The sequence below is a fragment of the Prionailurus viverrinus genome, chromosome B2 (assembly GCF_022837055.1).
Source record: "Prionailurus viverrinus isolate Anna chromosome B2, UM_Priviv_1.0, whole genome shotgun sequence".
Taxonomy (NCBI): domain Eukaryota; kingdom Metazoa; phylum Chordata; class Mammalia; order Carnivora; family Felidae; genus Prionailurus; species Prionailurus viverrinus.
This window is the reverse complement of record NC_062565.1, coordinates 36327016-36353156: the sequence shown is the minus strand read 5'-3', so window position 1 is coordinate 36353156 and position 26141 is coordinate 36327016. Positions and strand designations below refer to the sequence as shown.

The 26141-nt window shown below is 40.9% G+C and overlaps 1 protein-coding gene across 1 annotated transcript in view; it reads right to left on the bottom strand.

The window, feature by feature from the left end:
• Positions 1 to 24424, bottom strand: part of ZFAND3 (zinc finger AN1-type containing 3) — a 328034-nt gene extending 303610 nt beyond the window's left edge. The window contains exons 1-2 of the mRNA XM_047858007.1: positions 24295 to 24424; positions 23493 to 23775 (exon numbers count right to left, since the gene is read on the bottom strand). Of these exons, the coding sequence (XP_047713963.1) occupies positions 23493 to 23563 (71 nt within the window). The 5' untranslated portion in view covers positions 23564 to 23775; positions 24295 to 24424. The remainder of the gene's footprint in view (positions 1 to 23492; positions 23776 to 24294) is intronic.
• Between the last annotated feature and the right edge of the window lie 1717 nt (positions 24425 to 26141).

The window sequence follows — 26141 nt, the reverse complement described above, 5'->3', positions numbered from 1 at the left end:
AGCTCTTAGGGAGTGGAGACTGACATACTCTGCTTTTTTTGATGACACATGTAATTCATCAACCTGCTTCAAAACCAATTTCTTAAATTCTGCAAATTATCACAATTCACTGTAAGAAAAAGCAACGTCACAAGTTCTTGTAAGAATAAGCTATTTATGCTTCCTTGGGAGGAAGGAGACTAGGAAATCTGTCATTCTTCTAGAGTTTATTTTCTTGTCTACATCATTAAAAACCTCTTCCATACCCAAATTTTATTCCTGTTTACCCCTTTGCCAATAACAATAACAAAATATGTTTACCTTGGAACTCTGCCTGGGCAGAAGAAAATTTCTTTAAAAAAAAAAATAGTAATAATGAATAAGAAGGGTATTCTGTAATTCAGTTACCTACCCCTCCCAACACTGCCAATGCACCAGTGAAAGATTAAAGATGGCCCCAAACTGCTACTCCACTCTTTGACAGATGGAGTCCAATTTCCCTCCCCCTGAATCTGGGCAGGTTCTCTAACAGCTTTGACCAGTAGAATATGGCAGAATAAGCTATGCCAGTTTCCAGCTGAGCCTGTCAACTAACTGTGAGAAGTGATACTAAGTTGTTTTTTAAGACTCTGAGATTTGGAGTGATTTGTTAAGAAGCAACAGGTAATTAGCACAGCCACCAGACACAGTTCAAGCTTTCACGACTTTAAACACACCAACAGCCAAAACGTAAAAGGAAATAAAAACTCGGGAGTTACAATTTGGGGGAATAGAATATGCTGTCGACTAGCTCAGGGCATAAAAAAGAAGACCACAGTATCCTAATTCCTCCTAAGAGATGCAAACTGCCAAAAAATAAAGTCAGTCAGGTTCTATCAGGAAAGGTTATAAAAATAAAACTCCTTGAGTATACCAAAGTGAGGCATATATTCTTTAGACTAAAGAAAACTCTTTGGTCTGGACGGTTACATACCAAATAGCAGTCACCTCTGGAAAGTAGTATTTGTGAAGGAGGGAAAGAAACAACTTTATGCTTTATACAATTCTGAATCACTTTAAATAAGCATGTAATACTTCAAAAAATGTTTTAAGTTATTTCCTCTGAAAAAAAGCAAACCACTATATCCCTAACAACTTTTAAATGTCTTTTTGGTACATTAAGAATGATAGCAGGGGCGCCTGGGTGGATAAGCGTGTAACCACAGCTCAGTTCATGATCTCACAGTTCATGAGTTCAAGCCCCCCACTGGGCTAGCTGCTGTCAGCGCAGAGACTGCTTCAGATCCTCGGTCTCCCTCTCCCTCTGCTCCTCCCCATCCCCTCCACTCTCTCGCAAAAATAAATAAAGATTAAAAAAGAAAAATGTTAAAAGCATTTAACTCAGACTCAGTCAAGTGTCTGACTTTGGCTCAGGTCACGATCTCACATTTCAGAAGCTGAGGCCCTGCATCGGGCTCTCTGCTATCAGCGCAGAGCCCACATCAGATCCTCTCTCCCCCTCCATCTCTGCCCCTCCCCCACTCACAGTGTGCGTTCTCTCTCTCTCTCAAAATAAATAAACTTAAAAAAAATTGTTTTAAAGAAAGTAAGAATGATAGCAAAGCCACTCTTAATTATGCTTTCAGAGAATAAAGGATGGTGTCAGCCCCTAAATGGGCACCTATTTTTAACAATGAGTTTAGGGGCACCTGGGTGACTCAGTCGGTTAAGCGTCCAACTCTTGATTTTGGCTCAGGTTATGATCTCAGGGTCGTGAGATCAAGCCCCACGAGGAGCCCTGAGATGAGCTCTGCATCAAGTGTGGAGTCGCTCTCCACACTCTCTCCCAAGGTTCTCTCTCCCTCTCTCTCTCTCTCTCTCTCTCTCTCGAAAAGGGCACCTGTTGGGATGAGCACGGGGTGTTGTTATGGAAACCAATTTGACAATAAATTTCATATTAAAAAAAAAAGACTTCTAGACAGAACTAAAGGCCAATAAATACTGTACTATAAATGTAAAATTAATACACGATGATTAACATAAGTAATCTTAGAGAAGTTTTCACATGATTGTATATCGTCATCCTAAACTTAAGTATAGCATCCTTAGTGAGTTATTCATACTTTAATTTTCGCCAAAAAGTTCATGTTTCATGAAGTTTATTACCATATAATAAGAAGATTAAAAATTAGGTATCATGGTAAATTCTCTCAGAACCTGAAACTGTGTACAAAACTACAGTCCACATTAAAAATAATAACCAAAAGCTAAAAACAGGAGTTATTGAGCAAAATGGTTTTGTGCTCTACAGAACAGTAGTGACCCTATCACCTAATCAACAAAGGCCAGTAGCATTCCTCAATAATCATGAGGGGAAAAAAGATGGTTTCCATACTTCCAAAATCCTCCAGAGAAACCGCACTGGGAATATTTACCTGAATTTTGGATTAGTGTTATTTACATGTCTTTCCTCTCACATTATCTGTTATATCCTAAAATTTCTTTCTTTTTTCTAAACATGAGTTCTTCTGATAAAAGTTTTCTCAGTCACAAAGCCTTAAATCCCCAATTTTGCACAGTTCTTTGAAAACTAATTTTTGAAGATTCAATTAATGTTGAATGTGAAATATTTCTAATATCAACATGTAACATTTATCATTTTTATTACAAGATATTGTTACCAATTTGTTATTTTTACCACTAGACTTCCTTTTATTTTTTAATTACTCAATTCTTCAAGTTTTACATATTGGGCACATTTTCTTCTATAATTTCAATAAATGCATTTTTGTCTATAAATTATAATTTGCTGGGTTTTAATTTTGTTATCTTAGTGTCTCATGCACATGTATGTGGGCATATGTGAAAGAAAGATGGTTCATGCATGTCATTAAATCCTTGTAAAGAATTAAATAAAATTTCCAGCTGATATTATAAACTAAATATTTTAATTGATGCATAGTTGACATACAACATTATATTTGTCACATTATGTTATTAAACATAATTATTCAATATTTGCATATAGTGTGAAATTATTGCCCCAATAAGTATAGTTAACACCCATCATCATACATACTTTGATTTTTTTCTTGTGGTAAGAATTTTTTTTTTTTTGGTAAGAAATTTTAAGATCTACTTTCTTAGCAACTTTCAGATAGGCAAGATGGTATTACGAACTATACTTGCCATGCTGTATATTACATTCTCATGATATTTATTTTATAACCAAGTTTGTTATCTTTTGGCTCCCTTTACCTCTTTTGCCTACCCCACACTCACCACCAATCTGCTATACTCTATATCTATGGACTTGATTTTTTTATTCTTTCTTTTCTTCTTCTTTTTTTCGGATTCCACATATAAGTGAAGTCACTATTTCACTTAGCATAATGTCATCAAAATCTACCCATATTATCAGAAATGGCAAAATGTCATTCTTTTTTATGACTGAATAATATTCCTCTGTGTGTGTGTGTGTGTGTGTGTGTGTGTGTGTGTGTGTGTGTGTGTTTTGCATTTTCTTTATCCATTCATCTGCTGATGGACACTTGGGTTGTTTCCATATCTTGCTATTGTAAATAATGCTGCAATAAACATGGAGCTGCATAAAAAAAAACTCTCTCTCTGTTCACCCCCCACACCCCCTCCCCACAGGCTCATGGGGCACACGCTCTCTCTCATTCACTCTCTCTAAAAAAGGAGGAGGAGGAGGAGGAGGAGGAAGAGGAAGGGAAGGAGAAGAAAACGAGTTCAGCCTATGTTCCCTCCACCTTGTATCTCTTTCTTATCCCTCTAGCCACATGCTGCAAAATGGGGCACTCCCAGTTAGCACAGTGCCCAAAAAAGCGGTGGAGGACTGTGAAACTGCTTTGTCTTCCTTCTTTCAAGCTTTGAAGAGTACTAGGTAAGATAAAAACAATTTTAGAACTTCCCTCCACACCTCCAGCAATTCTGTCAAGGCATCTTGCAAACCGTTTCCCAGGGTTTTTGTTCTCAGGGCCTCTGCCACACTCCCAACCCCAAGAAAACTGGCAAGATGATCGGATTTATATGAAAGAGTGTGGAAGCAAATCAAATCACAAAGATGCAGAGCAGAAAAGAAAATAATTCCTCCCTTGAGTATCTTTAAGTTTTCATAAACTATCCGTATCTCTAACCTCTTCTCTTTAAACCAATTCCTTCCTCCTAAGAAATTCCATCAGGAGACAGGTAAGGAAAAGATAAAATTCAGAATACTTTGCTCTGCTTCTGGTAATTAACATCAAGTAAAGTACCAAAGTGGAAAGGAAATCACCACAAGGAAAGCTACAAGGTTTTGAAATTATCACAGGGTTTTGTTTAGGCTTTTCTGCCATGTATCATTAAATGTTGAGAACTCACTGTTATCTTTAAGTGCTTCCAGGGAGCCCTTCCCAACCCTCAGCTTATCAGATTTCCTAAAAGGACAGAAACACGAGTGTTCAGCAAGTTTAACTATCAAAGTTTATTACAAAACATCATTTATTAGAGTCCTATAATCTCAGATTCAGGTTTTTCTCTTTACTAAACCCTAATACTCCAATTTCGCTTACATCCCTCATAAGAAAATAGAGATAAACAAATAGAGATACAAAATGAACTGATATAAAACTAGGTAAATATAGAAAAATATTAAGTACAGGTTAGTAAATTTAGAAATAACACATAAAACAGATTAGTGAAAATGACCAAAGGATCACCCTTGTGTCATGTGCCTATTAATAATAGACAGCAACTTGAAGGGCAGGAGATGAAGAAGAGAGAATTATTTTTAAAGCAATATAATACATGCAAAGTTAAGAAATAATCTTACTGGGGCGCCTGGATGGCTCAGTCAGTTAAGCGTCCAACTTTAGCTCAGGTCATGACCTCACAGTTCGTGGGTTCGAGACCATGTCGAGCTCAGGGCCTAGAGCCTGCTTTGGATTGTGTCTCCCTCGCTCTCTGCCCCTCCCCCACTCATGCTCTGTCTCTCTCTCTCTCTCTCAAAAATAAAAGCATTAAAAAAAAGAAATAATCTTATTATATTAAACATTAGTTAGACATCTTTTAACTTTTATTGTACGTTCCAATCACTTTCAGGGAGAGGAGAGATGGAAGAAACACTGATGACAGAAAAATTATCAGAGGTCTGGAAATTTTAAGGGAACATGAGACAGTTATCTGATTTACCGATGATTGTGAGGAATAGAGATTTTTAAATTGGAAAATGTTGATTAATTGCAAAAAAACAGGCTCAAACATCAAGTCATTAAGCTAACACTGGTCTCTAAACAGGAATACAGCAGGCCACATATTAGGCCACATAAACTCTCATATTAGTTCTTAGTACTGTCTTTGGTTTCAGGGAGAAGGGTACGATTTTACAAAACTGGATCACAAGACAGGCACACTTCATCTTCAAAAACAATAATAATTAATCACCTTAATAGGGCACAGTGACCTAAATGCATTAAGATTTTTAAAATCATCCCCTAGTAGAAATCAATTCATAATGGATGAGATGGTTTGGAACTGGGGTGCTCATGAGGCTAGGGCATCTCCAAAACGATACCTAAAATCAAATCAAGGGAACTAGAAAAAGCAAAGCTGGAATATAAAGGGTTTTTCTTAAGAAAACTACAATCTATTCTAGTCTATTTCCTGATGTCATGCTTGCTGGTAATTGATTTTTGTATTGTTATTATTTAAAAAGCAAATTCTATAAACAGAATAGACAAAATGGTGGTACAGTCACATAGTGGAATGCTATTTAAAGTTATGCAATAATAAAAAGGAACAAACTACTGCTACATACAACAGTGACCTATACCAAAAACACTACACTGAGTCAAAGACCCTTTAGCAGAAAGAGTACATACCATATGATTCTATTTACATGACTTGAAAAACAGGCAAAGCTAATCCACAGTGGAGGATTAAAAAAAAATTAATGGGGCACCTGGGTGGCTCAGTCGGTTCAGCGTCCGACTTCAGCTCAGGTCATGATCTCACAGTTCGTGAGTTCGAGCCCCACATCGGGCTCTGTGCTGACAGCTTAGAGCCTGGAGCCTGCTTCAAGTTCTATGTCTCCCTCCCTCTCTGCTCCTCCCCCGCTCATGCTCTGTCTCTCTCTCTTTCAAAAATAAATAAAAACATTAAAAAAAATTAAAACAGTGACTGCCTGAGGAAGGAAACAGAAAGGGGGGTTGGGAGGACAGACTGACTGGAGAGGGACATGAGGAAGCTTTCTGAAGTCTGAGCAACATGTAATATGGTATAATCCAGCTAAAATATGTATATATCCTGATAGAGATTTGGGTTACACAGGTATATGCATTTCTCAAAACTCATGTTAATATACTCAAGATTTATGTTTTTCAATGTATATTGTACTTCAAAATAAAAAGGAAATGTTAAACTCTAGTTAATAATATGCATGTCATAGTGTTTGAAGGTAAAGTACCAAGGTCTACACTTTACTTGGAAAATAAAAAAATCAAATGGATTAATAGACGGATAGAGGGATAGAAAGCAAATAAAGCAAAATGTTAACAGACTATAGATAGCAGTGATGGTTGCACAACTTTGTGAGTATACTAAATTTCACTAAATTGTACACTTTAAAATAATGAATTTTACAGTGTGTGAACTGTGTCTCAATTAAAAAAAAAATTGATGAGGAACAAAGCAATTGAAACTTACTTTTTCCACTCAATAATACATAAGACCATGTCCAAAAATTTTCAATCCCAAGGTTTCAGCTAAAACAAATAGCAGTAGAAGTAGCACTTCAAAGATGCATCTAATTCTGAGCCAGGAGCCCAAGCACCAACTTTCTAATCTTTCTGGGTTAAAACACAGCAAGTTGTCCTCATTTGCTGATTCTGCCACTGCCCATATTGCAGCCCTGGGCCTTCCTATGTGTCTCCATGTTGTAAAACACCAAGGAGTCAAAACAGCATCAACCTCACCCTCCTGACCTGGGATAGTCTAAAATGAATCAATGGTAAGCTGCCAGTATACTTATTAAAATATTTACCATTAACACAATGGTGTACACAACTGTACCTTAATAAGAGTTCATCTATAAATTCAAATGATCCAACTGCCTTTGATCACAGTTTAAATGTTCAAAAGCTTAAAATTCCTTAAAGTCATTAATACAGTAGTCATATAGCTAAATAAACTAAAGACTTTGCAGAAAATAACAGGCAGCAAAATAATATTTTCATAGTATCAATCTGACCTTACCTCTCAATCACACTATGCATGGACTAATATGTCCTTCTTATGTCAATACTGACACATACAACCCATAATCATGAATGAAATGGTATAAATCAGTATAGCCAGGAAATTTACCTGCCCCCTCAATTTTACTTCATACCTCAGCTGATTTTTCCTAAATATATATTTAGCTTAATTTTTAAGAAATAGATTTCATCACCTCCCTTATGACTGGTTTCATTCTACCTCACCCTAACCTATACCCGCTTGAAGAAAAGAGTGGAAGAGGAAAGGAGGAAGAATAAAGTGTTTTTTCAGTGACACAGAGGTACTTCAAAAAGACATCACATTCAACTGGAACACTTTAGAAAAGATATCTGAATATTTACAAGGATGAAAGTCTGGACTAAATAAAAGAGACTTCTTCATAGAAAAACAGAAGCTTACACAAGAAGATTAAATCTATAAAACTAAGTAAAATATCAAGACAGATGAGGTGAGTGCAACCTTTCCCACCAGAACTTAGAGGTTATAAGTATTTCTTCAAACCTAAATTGGTAGTTCAAGTTTTGTTTTTAAATCTAACATAAAATCTTAAGTAATCTGTTACTGTAAAATAATCAACAGAAACGAAAATTGTAAACAGATCCCAGAAAAGTTTCTTAATTCCTGATTATCAGATTCTTGGATCATTAACAGAAGTTGTTAATTTCTGGTACATGTGGGATGTAATTATGGCGATTTTTCACAAAAGGTATCTTGGTACCACGCTCAGCCAGAACACTGCTGAGATGCACATGTCTAAAAAAGTATTATTTAAATCCTTAGCACTTTAAAGCAGCAGAGAAGTCTCAATCATCATCTTACTTGGCCACTCTTTGCAGCATGACCCGACTGCCACTTCTGCACTGAACTATCCCTTTGGTTTTGGTAACCCCACACTCACCTGATTTCGATCTCTCCATCCATCTCCATCTCAAACTCCTCTTATTCTACTTGTATTTACCAAGGTTCCATCCTCAACTATCTTCTCACCCTATACAACTGGATCTTAAATGAAAGTTACACACAGGAGCAGTAACCAAAGGACGGAAGAAAAAAGGCAAGAACTGCCCAGATCCCACCTTGGACACACTAAATTGGAGCTGGGGGAAGCAGCAGTAATGTGTTCTAGAAAGGTTACTAAAGTGATTCTGACAACCCCATCTCTACTCCAGAGGGAACCACTGGTCTAACAACACTTTCTAGGTGACCCTACCTGGCTTCAGCTATGACCTATGTACCCATGTCACCCTAAATGGTGCAGCCATGGTTCACCTTCCCTCCCAAACTTCAGACACCTAAGTTACTTCACATTTAGATGGTCCATAAGCCCTACAATTCAACATACCCTATACCATTTTTTGTAGCATAGTAATAATAATGACAACCACCATCAAGTATTGACTAGAAAATCTGGTTAAATTTTAGTTTATGCACCTATTGGGATACCGTGCTGCCATTTAAAAGAAGGTAGAAATGTATATGCTAACTTGAAAAGAATTCTAAAATACAGTTAAAAAAAAAAAAAGCAAGTTACAAAATAAGGTGTAATGTGCTACTACTTGTGTTAGAAAAAAGAATAATGTGATATATACACAGGAAACTTCTGGAAGGATACTCAAGAAACTTAGCTATGATTCTCACTAAAAAGTGGAACTCTGGGTATGGTGTAGAAGGGAGTATACCCATATACAAATGAATATATACTGTATACCATTTCTGTTATTTGAATTTTCTATTATATGAATGCGTTCCTTTTGTAATTTAAAAAAAGAAATTCAAAGATATTGCAAAACTATATAAGAAAATGTACGTGCTATCTGAAAAAGGACTTGTATCCAGAATAAAGAATTCCTAAAAATGAATTTAAAGAACCAGACAACCCAAGAGAAAAATAAGCAAAAGGTTTGAATAAATGCCTCTCACTGACGTTTAGCCAAATCGCCAACAAAGAAAGTTGCTCAATTTCATTAGTCATCAAGGAAATGCAAATTAAAAACCATAATGTAATAACCCTACACACAACTAAAATGAAAGACACAGTCAGTATCAAGTACTAAGGAACATGTGGAATAACCATAACTCTTTATATACTAGTGGTGGGAGTGTAAATTGATAAAAATACTTTAGAAAACTAGCGATATCTACTAAATCTAAACACATATACATACACTTTATAATCCAAAAATTCTTCTGCTGGATATATACCCAAAGAGAAATGAGTACTTATGTCCACCAAAAGGCACATGCAAAAACGTTCACAGCCACATTATTAATAATACCCCCATGGGGCGCCTGGGTGGCGTAGTCGGTTAGCGTCTGACTTCAGCCAGGTCACAATCTCACGGTCCGTGAGTTCGAGCCCCGCATCAGGCTCTGGGCTGATGGCTCAGAGCCTGGAGCCTGTTTCCGATTCTGTGTCTCCCTCTCTCTCTGCCCCTCCCCTGTTCATGCTCTGTCTCTCTCTGTCCCAAAAATAAATAAACGTTGAAAAAAAAAATTTTTTTTTTAAAAATAATACCCCCAAACCAAAAAGCTCCAAAAAGTGGAATGGGTAAATTATGCTATCATATAATGGAATACCACAAACCAATGAAAAATCATTACCTCTCTACACAAATGTAGATGAATCTCATAGTCATAACGCCGAGAAGGAAAAAGTCATACATAAAAGAGAAATACTATATATTCCCATTACATAAAATTCAAAAACAGGCAAAACTAACCTATAGTGACAAAGGTCAGATAAGGTTGGGGGAATCACCTGAGGTAGGGAACAAGGAGACTCCTGCTGGGATACTGGAAACGTACTGTTTGTCAATTTGAGTAGGTGGTGGTTATATACTTGTATACATATGAAAACAATCATCAAGCTATACATAAAAATCACCAAACTTAAGAAAATGAGAATACAACCGGGAGAAAAATTTTCCAAAAGAGGATAATCGGAGGACTGCATCCAATATGCACAAAGAACTCTTAAAACACAATGAGAAAACAAACCCAATGAAAAAACAGGCAGAAGACCTAAACAGATATCTCACCAAGACCTGAACAGATACCTCACCAAAGAAGATGTACAGATGGCAAATAAACACCTCAATATTCAACATCACTTATTACAAGGGAATTGCAAATTAAAATAAGATACCACTACACATCTATTAGAATGGCCAAAATTTGGGGCACCTAGGTGGCTCAATCAGTTAAGCATTCGACTCTTGGTTTTGGCTCGGGTCATGATCTCAGTGGTGAGATCATACCCCACATCGGGCTCCCCACTGGACACACTCACTTTCTCTTCTCTCACTCTCAAAAAAAACAAAACAAAACAAAAAGCCAAAATGCAAAACACTGACAACACCAAATGCTGATAAGCATGTGGAGCAACAGAAACACTCATTCACTGCTCTTGCTGGGAATGCAAAATGATACAATCACTTTGGAAAATAGTTTGGCAGTTTCTTATAAAACTAAACACACTCTTATCATAATCCAGCCATCACATTCCTTGGTATGTACCAAGCTGACAACTATGTCCACAAAAAAGCTTGCACATGAATGTTTAGGGCTGCTTTATTCATAACGGCCAAAACTTGGAAGCAATCAAGATGTCCTTTAGTAGGTGAATAAATAAACTGTGGCACATCCAAATAATGGAAAATCATTTAGTGCTAGAGAGAAATGAGCTATGACTTATGAGGGCGCTACACTTATGAATGGGATTAGTGCCCTTATAAAAAAGGTTGAAAAGATCCCTTATCCCTTCTGCTACCTGAAGAGTATAGTGAGAAGACAGCATCATCAATGAGGAAGCTTACTCTCCCCAGACTTAGAATCTGCCATCTTGGTCTTCCAGCCTCCAGAACTATGAAAAATAAATTTTTATTGTTTATCAGCCACCCAGTCTGTGGTATTTTGTTATAATCCCCTGAATGGACTAAAATACTCAGATTTCAGCCTAGATTCATTCTTAGCTCTCCTACTACAGCATTCACTCAGTTGCTTTATCTTGGGTCCACAGACCCCACAGTCTGTGGATAGAAGTGCGTTTAGATCTAATTGGGTTCCTTCATAATCACAGGTGTTTTATTTTATGTATTATTCTGAGAAGAGATCCATGGTCTCCATCCAATTATAAAAAAGGATCCATGGCCCAAAAAGGTTTCAATGCTTTAACTGGACTCTGCTTCAATGCTTATGCCCTCCAATTCTCCACACTGCTGCCAGTTATTTTCTGAAACATAAATACCATGTCATCACCCTTAAAATCCTTAAATGGTCCCAACTGCTTCCAGGATAAAATCTAAACTCAACTGCATGACAATCAAGAATGTTCATAACTGGCTCCTGCTTATCTCCTCAGCTTCACATATACTGCAGCTAAAATACCGAGCTGTATCTACAATTCTCTCAATTCTGCATGCTTTCTCACTTTTCTCTGCCTTTGCACAAGCTGTTCCTCCAGCATTTTATACCCAGCTTAAGCACCATCTCCTCAGAGAAGCCCTCCTGGCCATCCTCCACTCCCAGTCTCAACAGGATGCCCTGTCAATGCTCACATCACTTTGTGATGATCCCCCAAAGCACTTTCCTCATGGTATTTGGTCAGTTTATCGGTCTGCGTCCCTTTCTAGACTATGAGCTTTTTTAGGGCAGAAGCCAGAGCAGAGTATATCATGCCTCTAGACCCACAATAAGAGCACTCAACAAATGCTTACTGAACAAGAGATTGGCCTTGGAAAATAGCCAAACTGGCCAAAGGCTGGTCAGAAACCTCATCAACTAACTAGGTAACACTGATCTGCAGCCTGCCATTAATGCTCAGTTAAGTAAGATAGTTCTGCCTCTACTAATCTACCACCAATGTTCCTTCATTCAAGGCTGGGAAGTTAGCCTTTAATAAATGTAATTACCACAGTCAGGCACTGTGCCAAGGGCTTGACAGGCATTAGAGCTCACTAAACCTCAAAGCAACTCTAAGGTAGTCTGTTTGTTTGTTTTGGTTTTTTTTTAAGTTAAAAAGGCAGAGAGGTAAACTACCCAAAGTCAAGCAGAAAGTTTCAAAATCAGGTTTTAAACTCAGGATTCTAATTCCAAAGCCCATGCCTGCTGAACTCAGTTGGTTTTCTGGAGATAATAGATCAGCATGCCCTTGGAAGAGCCTGGATTGGATAAGAGAGTCCATTTCATTAGCCATTCAGCAAATGAGAAAGGTCTTATTCCCCAGGCAGCACTACTAGTAAATTCTTTAACATTTAATGTAACCTCCCCCATAAGTACTAGCTGCAAAATCTTTTTAAAGAGAAAGGCTCAATGAGAGTTGTTTTTCCAAGAACAGCAAGTAAAGATGGGTGAGACTTTGCTGAACTCTCCATCAGGCTTGGGGATTGAGAAGGGAAAAGAACAATCAGTCTCAAGAGATGGAGTTGGTTGTGACAATACCAGTAAAGGAATGGAGAAGGTAGATGGAATCTCCATGGCCTGCTGCAAAGAAATACCATGAAGCGCTATCCTTTAACAGGCTGAAAAGGTGTCTTTAAGCTTAAAAAAAGAAAGAGCCCATGAGGTTCTAACAGACGGAACACCAATTTGCCAAAAGCTGCTGCTGTTTCCACTAAACTTTGGCCCGGAATTTGCACCACAGCTCTTACCCTCTGATCTTTAACGCTTCCCTGCAAGACCCCAGGGGACTCACACCCTGCACTTCAAGGGAAGACAGAATATTTTCTTTAATCCTACCCACCACCTGTTCACATTAGTTTCTCTAGCCTTTACAGATGCGACCACCTCTCATATTTTGAGTAGAAAATAGTGACCACAGAACATCTTCATTCCTAATGACCACCACTCCACTTCCATTCACATTCCCCCATCATCATCCCCCTCACATTGCAGTCTTCCTCTTAACCACCTTCTGTGTCCTTCCTGCTCCAACTCAGCCCCAAATCTATTGTGATACATATCTATCCAGTGACTTTTAAAAACAAAACAAACACAGTCCATTCTTCCTAGTCCCTAGCTCCAACCGAAACAACATACCATGTAAGTAATGAAAACTATTCAGGTAAACCCAGGGGGCTTTCCACTAAGATCAGAATACCAAATCGCTAAATAGTTGAAAACCAAGGGTGAGAGAATGCAGTCTGTAGGGACATATACTTCCACTGAGCAGACTGTACATGGTTATCATTTTCTAAACTAATCCATACTGACACTGAGATCATAAACGCCTAAAGAGACTCACATATATACCATCCAATCTCCATACTTTCATTCGAAACCGTATTTTTATCATTTAAATCACAGCAACAGTTTCTTGATTAGATCCCACCCAATATGCACTGAAGAAAAATATTCGCCTTACCAATTAAAAAAAAAAAAAAAAATACATGGTTTGAGTACCTCTCACTGGCAGTGGGGGGTGGAGAAGAGGGGTGACATGGAGACAGGGAGAGCCAATTAATAGTGACTTACCCACAGAAACAAGGAATATAGGCCTCAAAGATTACATGAACACATCCCCCCAATCAACAAAAGTTCCCCTAACCAAACATTTCTGTGGATCAACATCAAGAACATTCCTTTATTTTTAAAGGTGAGTAGCACAGCTTTGTATTATTTCAAAAGACAAACTACAGGGGCGCCTGGGTGGCGCAGTCGGTTAAGCGTCCGACTTCAGCCAGGTCACGATCTCGCGGTCCAGGAGTTCAAGCCCCGCGTCAGGCTCTGGGCTGATGGCTCAGAGCCTGGAGGCTGTTTCTGAATCTGTGTCTCCCTCTCTCTCTGCCCCTCCCCCGTTCATGCTCTGTCTCTCTCTGTCCCAAAAATAAATAAACGTTGAAAAAAAAAATTAAAAAAAAAAAGACAAACTACATAAACCTATGTAAAGTTATAAACTATGAGGATTTTATATACACATGCAAAGTTTCATATGCAAACACACAAAGACTTGAAAAACCTGGTTTTCTGGATTTCAGTGGCATCTAAAGAAGAAAACAAATACCATCCATGCCTCCCCAAGGACAGAAACCTAGAAATAACAAAACTAGAAACAGTTCACGCTGAAATATACCACACCTGGGGCTCCTGGGTGGCTCAGTCAGTTAAGCATCTGACTTCGGCTCGGGGTCATAATCTCTTCGTTTGTGGGTTCAAGCCCCACGTTGGGCTCTGCACTGACAGTGCAGAGCCTGCTTGGGATGCTGTCTCCCTCCCTCCCTGTCCCCTGCTTGCTCTCCATCTTTCTTTCTCAAAAATAAATAAAAAAACATTAATTTTTTAAAAATGAAATATACCACACCTTCTCCCACCTCCAGCTTGTTTTTTATTATTTTTTGCCAGTTAATATACTTCTGGCCAGTTTAAGAATGACTGTATTATTCAACCCACTTTGTATCTCACTCATTACATTAAAAAAAATTCTTTCAGGCTATAACTTGCCAGCACATCTATTCATATACGGCACCGTAGAAATGGCTGAAAATTGAAAAAACAATGACCTAAATGAAATAGGCAGACTTTGAAAGCACAAATATGCTCAGCAAAGCCCTCCACCCCCACTGTGTTCTCCAAATTCCTGCCCCCACTCTTCCAGCTAGGTACTATAAGCTACAGAAACTTCACACTATGTTCAGAAATTCTACCAACATAAGCATGCGAGAGAAAATCAAATGCCTGGCATAAGAACCTGACTGCAGAAAGAATATTTGTGATACTTTTGAATGGTCAGAATACTTCTCCTTCCAAGAAGTGTGGCTGAGAGTGATTATTTTATATAAAGGCACTTCAACTTACCAATGTGTAAGAGTCCAAGAAATAGGTAAGACATCAACAATTGTTACTCCACACCATTCCACTTGAACAGAAAGAAATGAGAAAAGGCACTCCCCCCAAAGGTCCCAAGTGCATCACCAACCTCACTCTTTGCCAGGTCATTAATGAGGCGGCAATGCAGCTAACTAGAGCCTGTCCACAAATTAGAAACACAAAATGCTATGGCGTGGTCTGCTCCTATCCTCCTCACCCACCAATCACCCACAGCCAGGGTGATAGCAAACTCCATTAATGACCTCTCCCAGGACATTCTTCTGCCTTAATCACACCTGCCTATGATACAGGACATCTGGTACAGTTGAAGGAATTGATGCAATTAGTAGCCAGTACTGCACCTTCTTCCTACTGTATTCTTCCTTCCTCTGGTTAACAACTGCAGCCACAACTTCAGATGTCCGGCACTGCTTGCAATTCTGTCCCCTGGCCTCAAGGATGACAAGGCATTTTCATTCATCTTGTACCATTCACTTAGCCTGGTTTTGCCCAATGCTGCTGGATATTCCGATACATTCCAAGTTTTTCTATACGTGGGAACTTGAATTTACCAGAAAATCCAATGCACTTATTCCCAATCACATTTCAAAAACTGCCATATGAGATTTACATTTGTAAAAATAAATATTCCTCCACAAAAGTCAGAGTCCAAGGTGAATACCTTCAAAAAGTCTCTCACTAAAAAGAAAAAAAAATTGATTCTCTATTAGCCCAACACTTCCCTGTATGGGTCTCTGAGGTTCCCAGTTTAATAGTGCTAAGAAAAGAGCAAAGATGATTGACTCAAAAGCTAACATGAAAAAAAAAATGTTCACATTATGGACTAACTTGTACTGACATTTTAATTCCCAAAACTGAGCAAAGGAGCACTTCCCAGTAATCTGAATTAACAATAGCATTGCTTCCCCCAATGAAAATAAAATGTTAGAGCTGGAAAGCAACTTAGAGCTAAATTAGACAAGTCCCTCATTTTCAGAAGACAAGAAAACAGGGGTCTGGAGAACTCACAAAATAAGCTTGAATGTCAATTATAGCTCAACAAAACTGAGGAGGAAAAACAAATAGGCTTGAAAATCCTGGCTGGCTGTCAGGTCAATGTTCTAGATGAGCACTGTCCAAAAGAACTTTCTGGGAGTTTGAAGTGTTCTATATATGTGTTCCCCAATAGGGTAGCCACTAGCTACTGAGCTAGTTAAATGCTACTTAAAAAGTAGCTACTGCAACTGAAGAACCGAAATTTTATTTAATTTTAATTAGTATGAATTTAAATTGCTATATGTAACTAGTAGCTACTGTATTGCACAGCACAATTCTAGAAGTTGTTCTCAGATTCTGGTTTTTAAAACTTCAAATGAAGCTGTTTAACCTCTCTTCTGCATTTAACACATACAGAAAATTTCTTCTTTATATCTAAAATATTTCATTCAGCAGCATAATCTTGTTATGTGGAGACCCAGCCCAGAGCAAGATCAGCCTGTTTCTCAAAGCCCCTAGCAGAACTGAGTGACATTAGTGTCATCCACCCAGTTGGACTGAAGTCCCTCTTTCACCAACCATTCACACAAGTCCCACAAGCCTGACACTACCCAACAAGCCTGAATCTGGAAGATTTTTCAAGTGCCTCATTAAAATTATACAAGTGTTGGAATGTGACCAGTCACTTCCTACATGTGGCATTGTTGAGATACCAAACTTTACCTTTCTTAAAAAAAAAAAAAAAAAGGAATTTTTAACGTCAATCTTTATCTATGATTACTGTAGGATTCCAAAACTTCCCTTCAGTTTGCACACAACCTTTTTAGGATCTAATAAAAATCTAAATCATAGGGGTGCCCAGGTGGCTCAGTTGGTTAGGACTTGGACTTCAGCTCAGGTCATGATCTCATGGTTCATGAGTTCGAGCCCCACGTCAGGGCTCTGTGCCGACAGCTCAGAGCCTAGAGACTGCTTCAGATTCTGTGTCTCCCCCTCTGTCTGCCCCTCCCCTGCTCATGCTCTGTTTCTCTCTCCCTCAAAAATAAACATTAAAAAAAAACAAGATTTTAAAAAAATCCAAATCCTATTAGTTCTCACTGTCTTAGTACTCTGCTCTCAGTAAATACTAAATATGCTTGGGTGTTTTTTTTTTAAGGACTTTATTCAGGGGCACCTGGGTGGCTCCGTCGGTTGAGCATCCAACTCTTGATTTCAGCACAGGTCATGATCTCACAGTTTGTGAGATCGAACCCCACACTGGGCTCTATGCCGATAGCGCAGAGTCTGCTTGGGATTCTCTCTCTCTCTGCCTCTCCCTTCCCCAAAATAAATTAACAAAAATTAAAAAAAAAAAAAAAGATTTTATTCATTTCAAAAGATCCTTAGCCTTCTGATTTTTCTACCTAGGAAAAGGTTAGTCTGTGAAAATTAATGTTAACTTTAATACTATGAAGGATTAAGAAGAATTTTAGTCAAAACTTTTCAGTAGAACTTAAACTACTGGATTCTCCTTTTTAGGAGGAGGAGGGTGAATGGGAGAAGAGGATGATATCAAAAGAGCAGTATGTCCTATATGTTAACTGAATCTAACTTTAAAAAGCTATTGCTTCAAACCAAAGTAAACAAAGACCATGTTTTCCTTAACAAAAAAATAAATAAACTCCCTGTGTTCCGTCAAGTCAAAGGGACAATTTCATGTTTTCTGAATACCCAAATATAATCAGGAAAATGGGGCAAGTAGACAAATGTACAGTGAATACTTCATTACATCACACTGCATCTTCAGGTGCACATAATACTGAAAGACACAAAGTAAAACTGCACAAATGAGCTGTTTTGTTTTTAAGGTAACGTTTAAGGGAATTTTATAATCGAGGGATAATTAGTGACATCACTGAAATAATCATTCTACTGATTAACTAGTAATTCATGCTGTGTTCACATGAACTTGAAAGCCCAGGTTAAGCTGGTTGAAGCGTGGCAACATGTTCTAAATTGGGAGACTGAGACTGAAGAACCAAGGGCCACACACTGTTCAGAACCAGGCACACTAGCCAGATGACTCACAAAGTGACAGAAACAGGGTTCTACATCAATTCCCCAGCCTGGGATCAGGGCGGGGGGGTGGGGGGGAGAGAAAGAGACAGATTTTATTCAACTAACTAGTCACACCTTGTTATTCCCAAAAGTGAAATGGAATAGAACAAATCATCTTTTATGTTCTATCAACTTTCTGCTAGTAACCTCTTCAGAAATGGAATATAGTTTGTGAGATTACTCTTCATCTCTGCCTAACCCCATCTTTATTTAAAATACATTATTATCTAGCAGATCTAGTTGGTGAAATAAAACGCTTCAACAGATCACAAAAATAAAATCCTAATAAAATCTATTTCCCTAAAGAAAATTCATCCATGTAACATTTATTTTATGACATGGTTCGTTAAGAAGAGCTTATTTTTTATCAAAAACAATGAACAGTTTACCAAATAAAACTCACATTTTTTTTTAATTTTTTTTAATGTTTATTTATTTTGGACAGAGAGAGAGAGAGAGACAGAGAGACAGAGCATGAGTGGGGGAGGGGCAGAGAGAGACAGAGACACAGAATCCGAAGCAGACTCCAGGCTCTGAGCTGTCAGCACAGAGCCCGACGCGGGGCTTGAACTCACAGACCACGAGATCATGACCTGAGCTGAAGTCGGATGCTCAACCGACTGAGCCCCCCAGGTGCCCCTAAAACCCACATTTAAATGTTCCATTATTCCCAAAGAACAAGACTGAACGTTTGTCAACTATACTTTAAACTAATTTATGAAAGAAATAATAGTTCCCAAAGTTTCCATAATATTACAACAGATTGTCTCCAATTGTAAAAGCAAAATATCAGTACTTGATTTTTATACTTAGTAAGTAAAATTTGAAAAGTCCATTTTTTCTTACCTAATTATCTTTTTTTCTTATCCTATAATATAACCAGTACATTAGTGTCTTAAGTCTTCTCCCTCTCTCTTTTTTTAAAGTTTATTTTATTTATTTTGAGGGAGAGAGAGTCAGCAGGGTGGGGGCAGAGGGAGAGAGAGAGGGAGAATCCCAAGCAGGCTCCTCACTGTCAGCAGAAAGCCTGACTCAGGGCTCAATCCCACAAACTGCGAGATCATGACCTGAGATGAAACCAAGAGTTGGGCACTACAGAGCCACCCAGGCACCCCTCTTCTTCCTCTCTTTTTTAGAATATTTCTTTTTTTTTTTTCAACGTTTATTTATTTTTGGGACAGAGAGACAGAGCATGAACGGGGGAGGGGCAGAGAGAGAGGGAGACACAGAATCGGAAACAGGCTCCAGGCTCTGAGCCATCAGCCGAGAGCCTGACGCGGGGCTCGAACTCACGGACCGCGAGATCGTGACCTGGCTGAAGTCGGACGCTTACCCGACTGCGCCACCCAGGCGCCCCTAGAATATTTCTAAGTCTGTTCTTTCAACACCGTTTGAAAATGCCTGTAAAGAATCTACGCGTTTCGGTACATTTTAAACGTCTAAACAACTTAAAATGCAACTTCAACTAGTAACACTTATACCCATATCATTTAAAAGTGCTTTTGTGTATGTATATATTTCTAAAATACTATTTCTAAAATAATATTTTTATTATATTAAAATACTATTTCATTTCAGGTTTATTACAAACTAGTATGTTTTTCGCAGGGCTACGGAATGCCTAAAAATTAGCCAAGAAAATACTCATATTTCACTAAAAGTTTTAAGTTCATACCTCAGGGAAAAAAACGGTTTATGATCATTAACTCTAAAAACATTGTACACACCACACAATTTTCAACTTTTGTAAAGAGGTAAATCTTCAACAATTTCCAAGGTAGCAAAGTTTCCCAGTGGAGAGATGGTCTCTCCGTAGAACAGTAACTTAATTCCATGCCCACAATTAAACAACATAAACCAAGAGGGAGAGAAGTAGAAACTTTCCTTATTCCAAATACTCACACATTTGCATTGTGTGCTCCTCTTGTCATTTTACTTTCTAACTGTTGCATTCCCACAAAAAAGACCTCACAGCTCTCTTGTTTAAGCAAGCCCCACTGACTGGTGTCCTGACTGGACAATGCCAGGCAGCAAGTCTGGCAGCCTAAGTAACTAAAGAGCAATCTTAAAGGAACTGCCTTTAGTCTACTGGTGCCAGAACATTCTGCTAAGAGGCTCCTCTGCAAAGGGCTGTGGCTAGCTGACTTTACAGACCTATGGCTTCCACAGAATGCAATGCTGACTGAAGTTTTCAGGTAACACACTCACCTTCATTTTCATGAAAGAAAAAGGCACAAGATACCTACTGCATGGCTCTCACAGCTTTCTACTTTTCTCCATCTGTCTAGCTACCACACAGGTGCAGGCCCCAATCATCCCTGGTCTGGATTACTCCTCCTGATAAGACTTCTGTACCTCTAGTAATACCCCACGAACATAAAAACACCACATTCATATACACAACACACCCAGACCCCTCTCAACATCATCCAATCTTTCACGTTAAAGAAAATCACGCCACTACGTGTTCAAAGTTCTTCAATAGTTCCTGAGTGAACTCAAGATAAAAGTCCAAAGACCTAGGCATTACCTACAGAGCCCTACATCACCAACTGCTCTCACCATCTCACCCTCATCTCTAGCAAACTGCCCTTCACAACCTACCAGTCAACTCCAATGAACTTTTAAGTTCCTCAAATGTGGGGTGCTTTCTCTCACATCCAGGACTTCACCCATGCTATCCTCTCCACCTGAAAGAAACTCTTCTAATTCCATTCTCCCCTACCCTTCCTGCAGGCCTAGGCCGGTGTCACTCCAGGCTACCTTCCTCTACCTCCACCTCAACTAGGTAAGCGCCCCTGCCATTACACCCTGTACCAATCCTAACATACTTTATTCTGACACTTTACTTCTGCTCCCAGAAGACGGGGCCAGTGTCCCCTTGTCCACCACCATTATACCAGAGACACTCAATTATTCGTTGAATATATTCAAGGTTACTTAATGAACATAGTATGAATGTGGCCCATACAGTAAGAAATACATGTTCGGTTCGGAGTCAGTCATGATAAAACTCTGCAGCAATATCATTACACTTTGGTATAGAATGCAAACTACACAGGTACCTACAAACTCCTTTAGAAAAGGTTAAAACATTACACATTAAAGAGAACACTTTTCAACATAAAAATATTAGTTTTGTGCTCACAACTCCTATCAGGCAAACTGCAGTTCATTAAAAAGGGCCAGATTGAAAGTATCAAAAAAGCAGGACAGACTGCTTATAGGTCAAGTATGATACCAGTTTCACTAATCCTCCCTGCAACTATCAAACTTTCCTGGCATTATTCAGAACTCTGCAGCCTAAAAGTAAAAGGCTATTCCATTTCCTTAGTTTCTATGTCTTGACATAAGTCTTTCGATAAGGGTTCTGCTCAAGATAATGGTCCCAAGGACAAACTTGTTGCCAGGAAACAAGCCTCTCTCTGATACATCCTGGGCATTAGTTGCCATTGGCAGCTACTTTCTTTGAGCCACATGTCTTCTTATGAGTTACAATCAGAGGCTTGTGACACCAGATTTTTCCAGGGCAGCAGATTGATGTCATAAACGTGATGGTACTAAGCACTCTGACGAGCTCACCAGCTCCACCCTACACTCACTGCATACAAGGGGCAAGTTATCCACCTCTCAAAGCCTCAATTTCCTCATCTATAGTGGGATAATGGTTGTACCTCCTAAGATTCTGTGGGAATTAGATTGTCCAGGAAAGCACTTAGCAGACAACCCAATTATTAGGAAGACTATAAAACCTAAAATATTTTCACATCTTCAAAACTTTTGCTAATACCATAACTTATTTTTGACTAACATCTTTCCACCAGGTATTTTTTTAAGAAAAGGCAGAAAAGGGGCGCCTGGGTGGCGCAGTCGGTTAAGCGTCCGACTTCAGCCAGGTCACGATCTCACGGTCCGGGAGTTCGAGCCCCGCGTCGGGCTCTGGGCTGATGGCTCAGAGCCTGGAACCTGTTTCCGATTCTGTGTCTCCCTCTCTCTCTGCCCCTCCCCCGTTCATGCTCTGTCTCTCTCTGTCCCAGAAATAAATAAAAACGTTGAAAAAATTTAAAAAAAAAAAAAAAAAAAAAGAAAAGGCAGAAAAGAGGACAAAATGAGAACCTATTTCTGTCACGACCTTTCAATTTGACAAATTCCACAGAAATCTACATTAAGATCCACTTTCTTTCTCTTCACTCCCAAAAATCCCAGACTTAATCTGTACTTCAACCATTCCTAACATCTGGGGGATAGCAAAAATAAAATACTTAAATACATCTTTCCAAAATGTTCTCACCAGAAATAATCATTTCGTTACTGCCTCTATACACTATGAAATATACTACGTCTTTGGAAAATAGAGGAAAAAGGGATCAATCACAAAAGTCCTTCAAAGTCTCCCAATTCCCCTACAATTAGAGTCATAAGGTAGGATGGAGGCACCTGTTAGGTAAGAGGGATGGTAATCCATAAAACTCCAAGTGTTAACAAGGAGAATTTAAAATGTAACTGTAGGTGAAAAAGTTAATTTCCCACCTCACAGTTTTTCACCCTAACAGGATGGTCAAGTAATAACGCAGGCTGGCCAATATAAATATTTTTATCATTAAAAAAAAAAAAAATGGAGAGAGATGAATTTGAGCCAATTGAGCAAACTGGCTCTCAGGTTCCCAAGCCAGGTTGACTTGAGTTGGGTGTTTTGGGTTTTTGTTTTTTATTTTTTGGACAAGAAAATTTTACAGAACTCCCGAAATGTGTTTTAAATAAAGGGGAGACCTCCATATTCTTATAACTTTACCCTAGACTCGGCTCTGGGCTCGATTTTTAAAGATGGGTGACGTGTGAACAGCTTCCTAAAAGCAAATAGGGCACTGGGATATAATTTAGGAAGTGATGATGCAAGTCTCTGGGGGACAAGGAGGGAGGGGGAGGTGAAAAAGTCAGAGGAAATACCCTCCTGGTGCCTGGGCACCAACTCATACCAAGGCAGGGAGGGAGGGCTGGCCTCCACATGCCAAGGGAAGGGGCACCCCAGCTTCACCCGGAGGTGCCAACACCGCCCCCTCATCCCTCTCCGCTGCCCTGCCCCCCCTCACCAGTGGCCGGGGCGGCCCCTGTTGGCCCAAACCTCTGGCAGGAGAGTCCCAGAGGGTGGCAGTGCACCCGGGCCAGGGCCTTCTCTGCCCACCTCCAGCTCCCCACCCAGCGCCCCTCCCCGAGACTCGGCCCCTGCCCCCTCCCTGTTAGGCCCGGCTAGGGCCCAGCCCCCAGGGTTCCGGCCACCCCCGGCCCCGAGGCCTGCCCGGGCAGCCCCCGCGCCAGCGCCCCCAGCCCCCGCCCCCACCCCCACCCGGCCGGGCACTTACCCCCAGAAGCCGCAGGGACAGCGAGGCGGCAGGCTGGGCGCTTTGCTGCGCTCGCTCCCGGCGTCTCCCATGGTGCTCGGCGGCGGCGGAGCTCGGCGGCGGCAGCGGTGGCGGCGGCTGGGCCTGGGCCCCGCTTGAAGGAGGCGGCGGCGACTACGGCGGCGGCGTCGGGGGGCTCGGGGCGGGGGGAGGGGGAGGGAGCGGGCGCGCGGGCGGGCGCGAGTCCGAGGCTCCGAGCCGGGATTCCAGGCCGGTCAGCTGGAGGCGGGCCGCACCACTCGGCCTGCAGAGATGGGGGGGCCGGGGGAGGCGCGGAGAGGGAGGGTAGCTGAGGAGGAGGGGCGTGCGGGTGAACCGAGGACCGCGGGGGAGGAGGGAAGACCCGGCGCCCTCGGCAGCTCCCACCGCCGCTCGCAGCCAGAGCGATGTCCCGCGCGGCGGCGCTGGGAAGGACCTGAGGCCCCCGCCGGCTCTGGCGTAGCAGCGGCGGCTGTGAAGCCCCGGGCCTCGCTCGCTCCGTCACGCTCCCCTCCCCCGAAGGCTGCGCTGACCGGACAATGGCCGCTCCGCCCCCTCCCCTCCTCACACACCCCTCCTAAGGAGTCACAATGGTCTCGCCCGGGGGAGCCGCCGCCAAAGCCCAGCAGCTGATCAGCTGGGATCCGGGCGTGCCACTTTGTTCAGCCCCTCAAAGGAAGAGTACGGGGCTGTAGGCAAAGCCGAGAGCGTCGGGCTATCACCCGACGACGGGCCTCTGAGGTTTTCATATTCTTGTAACTTTTAAAATCTGAGGCAAACTTACCTTCTCCCTGTCTGAAGAAGGGGAGCAGGTTTCTGAGTACCCTGGGGCACGTTGCCTCCCCCCAAACGCGAATGGTACGCCCCGAGCGGGAGGGGGAGGAGTAGATTAGTTGTTTAGGGTAAGTCGGGCCAGTCCCAGAGCGGCGGACGAGTGCTACGCATGCGCCCGGAGACCCCGTAACCGGGTACTGGGAGGGGCCAGAAGGGAGTGCTTCCAAATCCGGAAGTGGGTCTCTCTCTTCCCGGGGTTGCGGGGGTCTTTAGCTGCTTGGAGGTCTACCAACCGGCTGCTGCTCCCGGCTATGGGCGAAGCCAGGGACCATTTCTCCACTAACTGCCAATCCCCTAGAAATCTGTCTTCCCAGTCCCCCCACACCCGACCCACTCTTCCAGTTCCACCCGGAGAACTGGTCTCTTCTTGGCAGTAATGAACTTAAGGGAAATGTCCCTCCCCTCCCCCGCCCCAGGAAGGGCGGGGTGCAGGAGGGTAGTGTCTCTGTGAAGTTCCTAGCTCCTCCTCCCCTTTCGGTGCCCCCAGCCTCAGAGACACAAGTTCACTCCCGATACCCAGACTAAAAGAGCCTCTTTTTTTTCTAGAGTGGACATGTTTGGTTTGGGGAGGGGACCTATGGCCGAATCAGTGATGAAAATTAACGTAAGCAAAGAAGTTCGAGCCACCAAAAAATAAGCCTTTAGCGCTTCTTGTCTTTCATCTTGAACTCATTCTGCGTTCCAGCCAATCGTGAGCAGAAGGCGATTGTAGATGGCAAATGTCAACGCGGAGGAAACTTCCACCATATCTACTGGAGAGGTGACCCCCACAGCTGAGACCCTTGTTGGCGAACTTCGAAGGTCACTGCTACTTCCGGAAGGCTTCCTGGCTCTTACAAAAGGCGGCTGTGTACCCCCGATTCGGCAAGAATACGAGACCCTCAGAGGATATTACCTAGATTAATTTTATTGTCAAATGTTATTATTTCTATATCTACCATTATGTCTGTGCATGCTCTGTGGACTTGTTGACATTTATGTCGCTTCTTTTGGCCTCTAAAGAGCAAGGATCACATTTAGCTTAGCATCTTCTAAAAGATGCTATGGATGATAAAGACAAATGATTGCAAAAATCAAGTTCTTTACAGCCAATGCACTTCCAAAAGTGAGTGCTGATTTTCGTAATATTTAGTTTCGACTTTGTGCATTTGCACAAGCCTTCAATAAGTAGTTATGTCAAAAGTCCATTGAGTGGATGAAGCCATACAGCCATACAGCTAGGTGCTTTCATTGGACTCACATTGCCCTTAAATCTTCACTTAAACTAACATAAAATTGCCACATTCTTAAAAGACTTATAGCTTTTGAGTTTAACAGACCAAGATTAAGTGGGACTCTCTCTCTATTGGCATTTTGATGGTCTTTTGTATATGGAAAAAGAAAACCTAAAACCAAAAGGAAAATTTAATATAAACTGTGATTGTCATCTTACAAACTGCTTGCCTACCTGTCTGCTTGCCAGTTATTCATTTTAATAAGCATTGACTGACTGCCAAGATGTGCACAAAATTTTCTAAGGCCTTATCCCTCCTGTTACCCTCTGCCCCACTGCTCTTCCTCTCTCTTGCCCAGGACACTACTCCTGCCCATTCAGGCATATGTTATCTCTTCAATGCCTTGCCTTTGCTAACAAGGCAGAATTAGTCCCTCCTTCCTCTGCCCACATAATCTCCATTATAGGACCAAGAAATATACATATTTGTCTCCTACCACAAAACCTAACTCCAAAAGGTTTGGCTGATAGAAATAGCTGCTGAGTACTCTCAACGCAGTGGGGATACAAGATGCTCAGAAGGT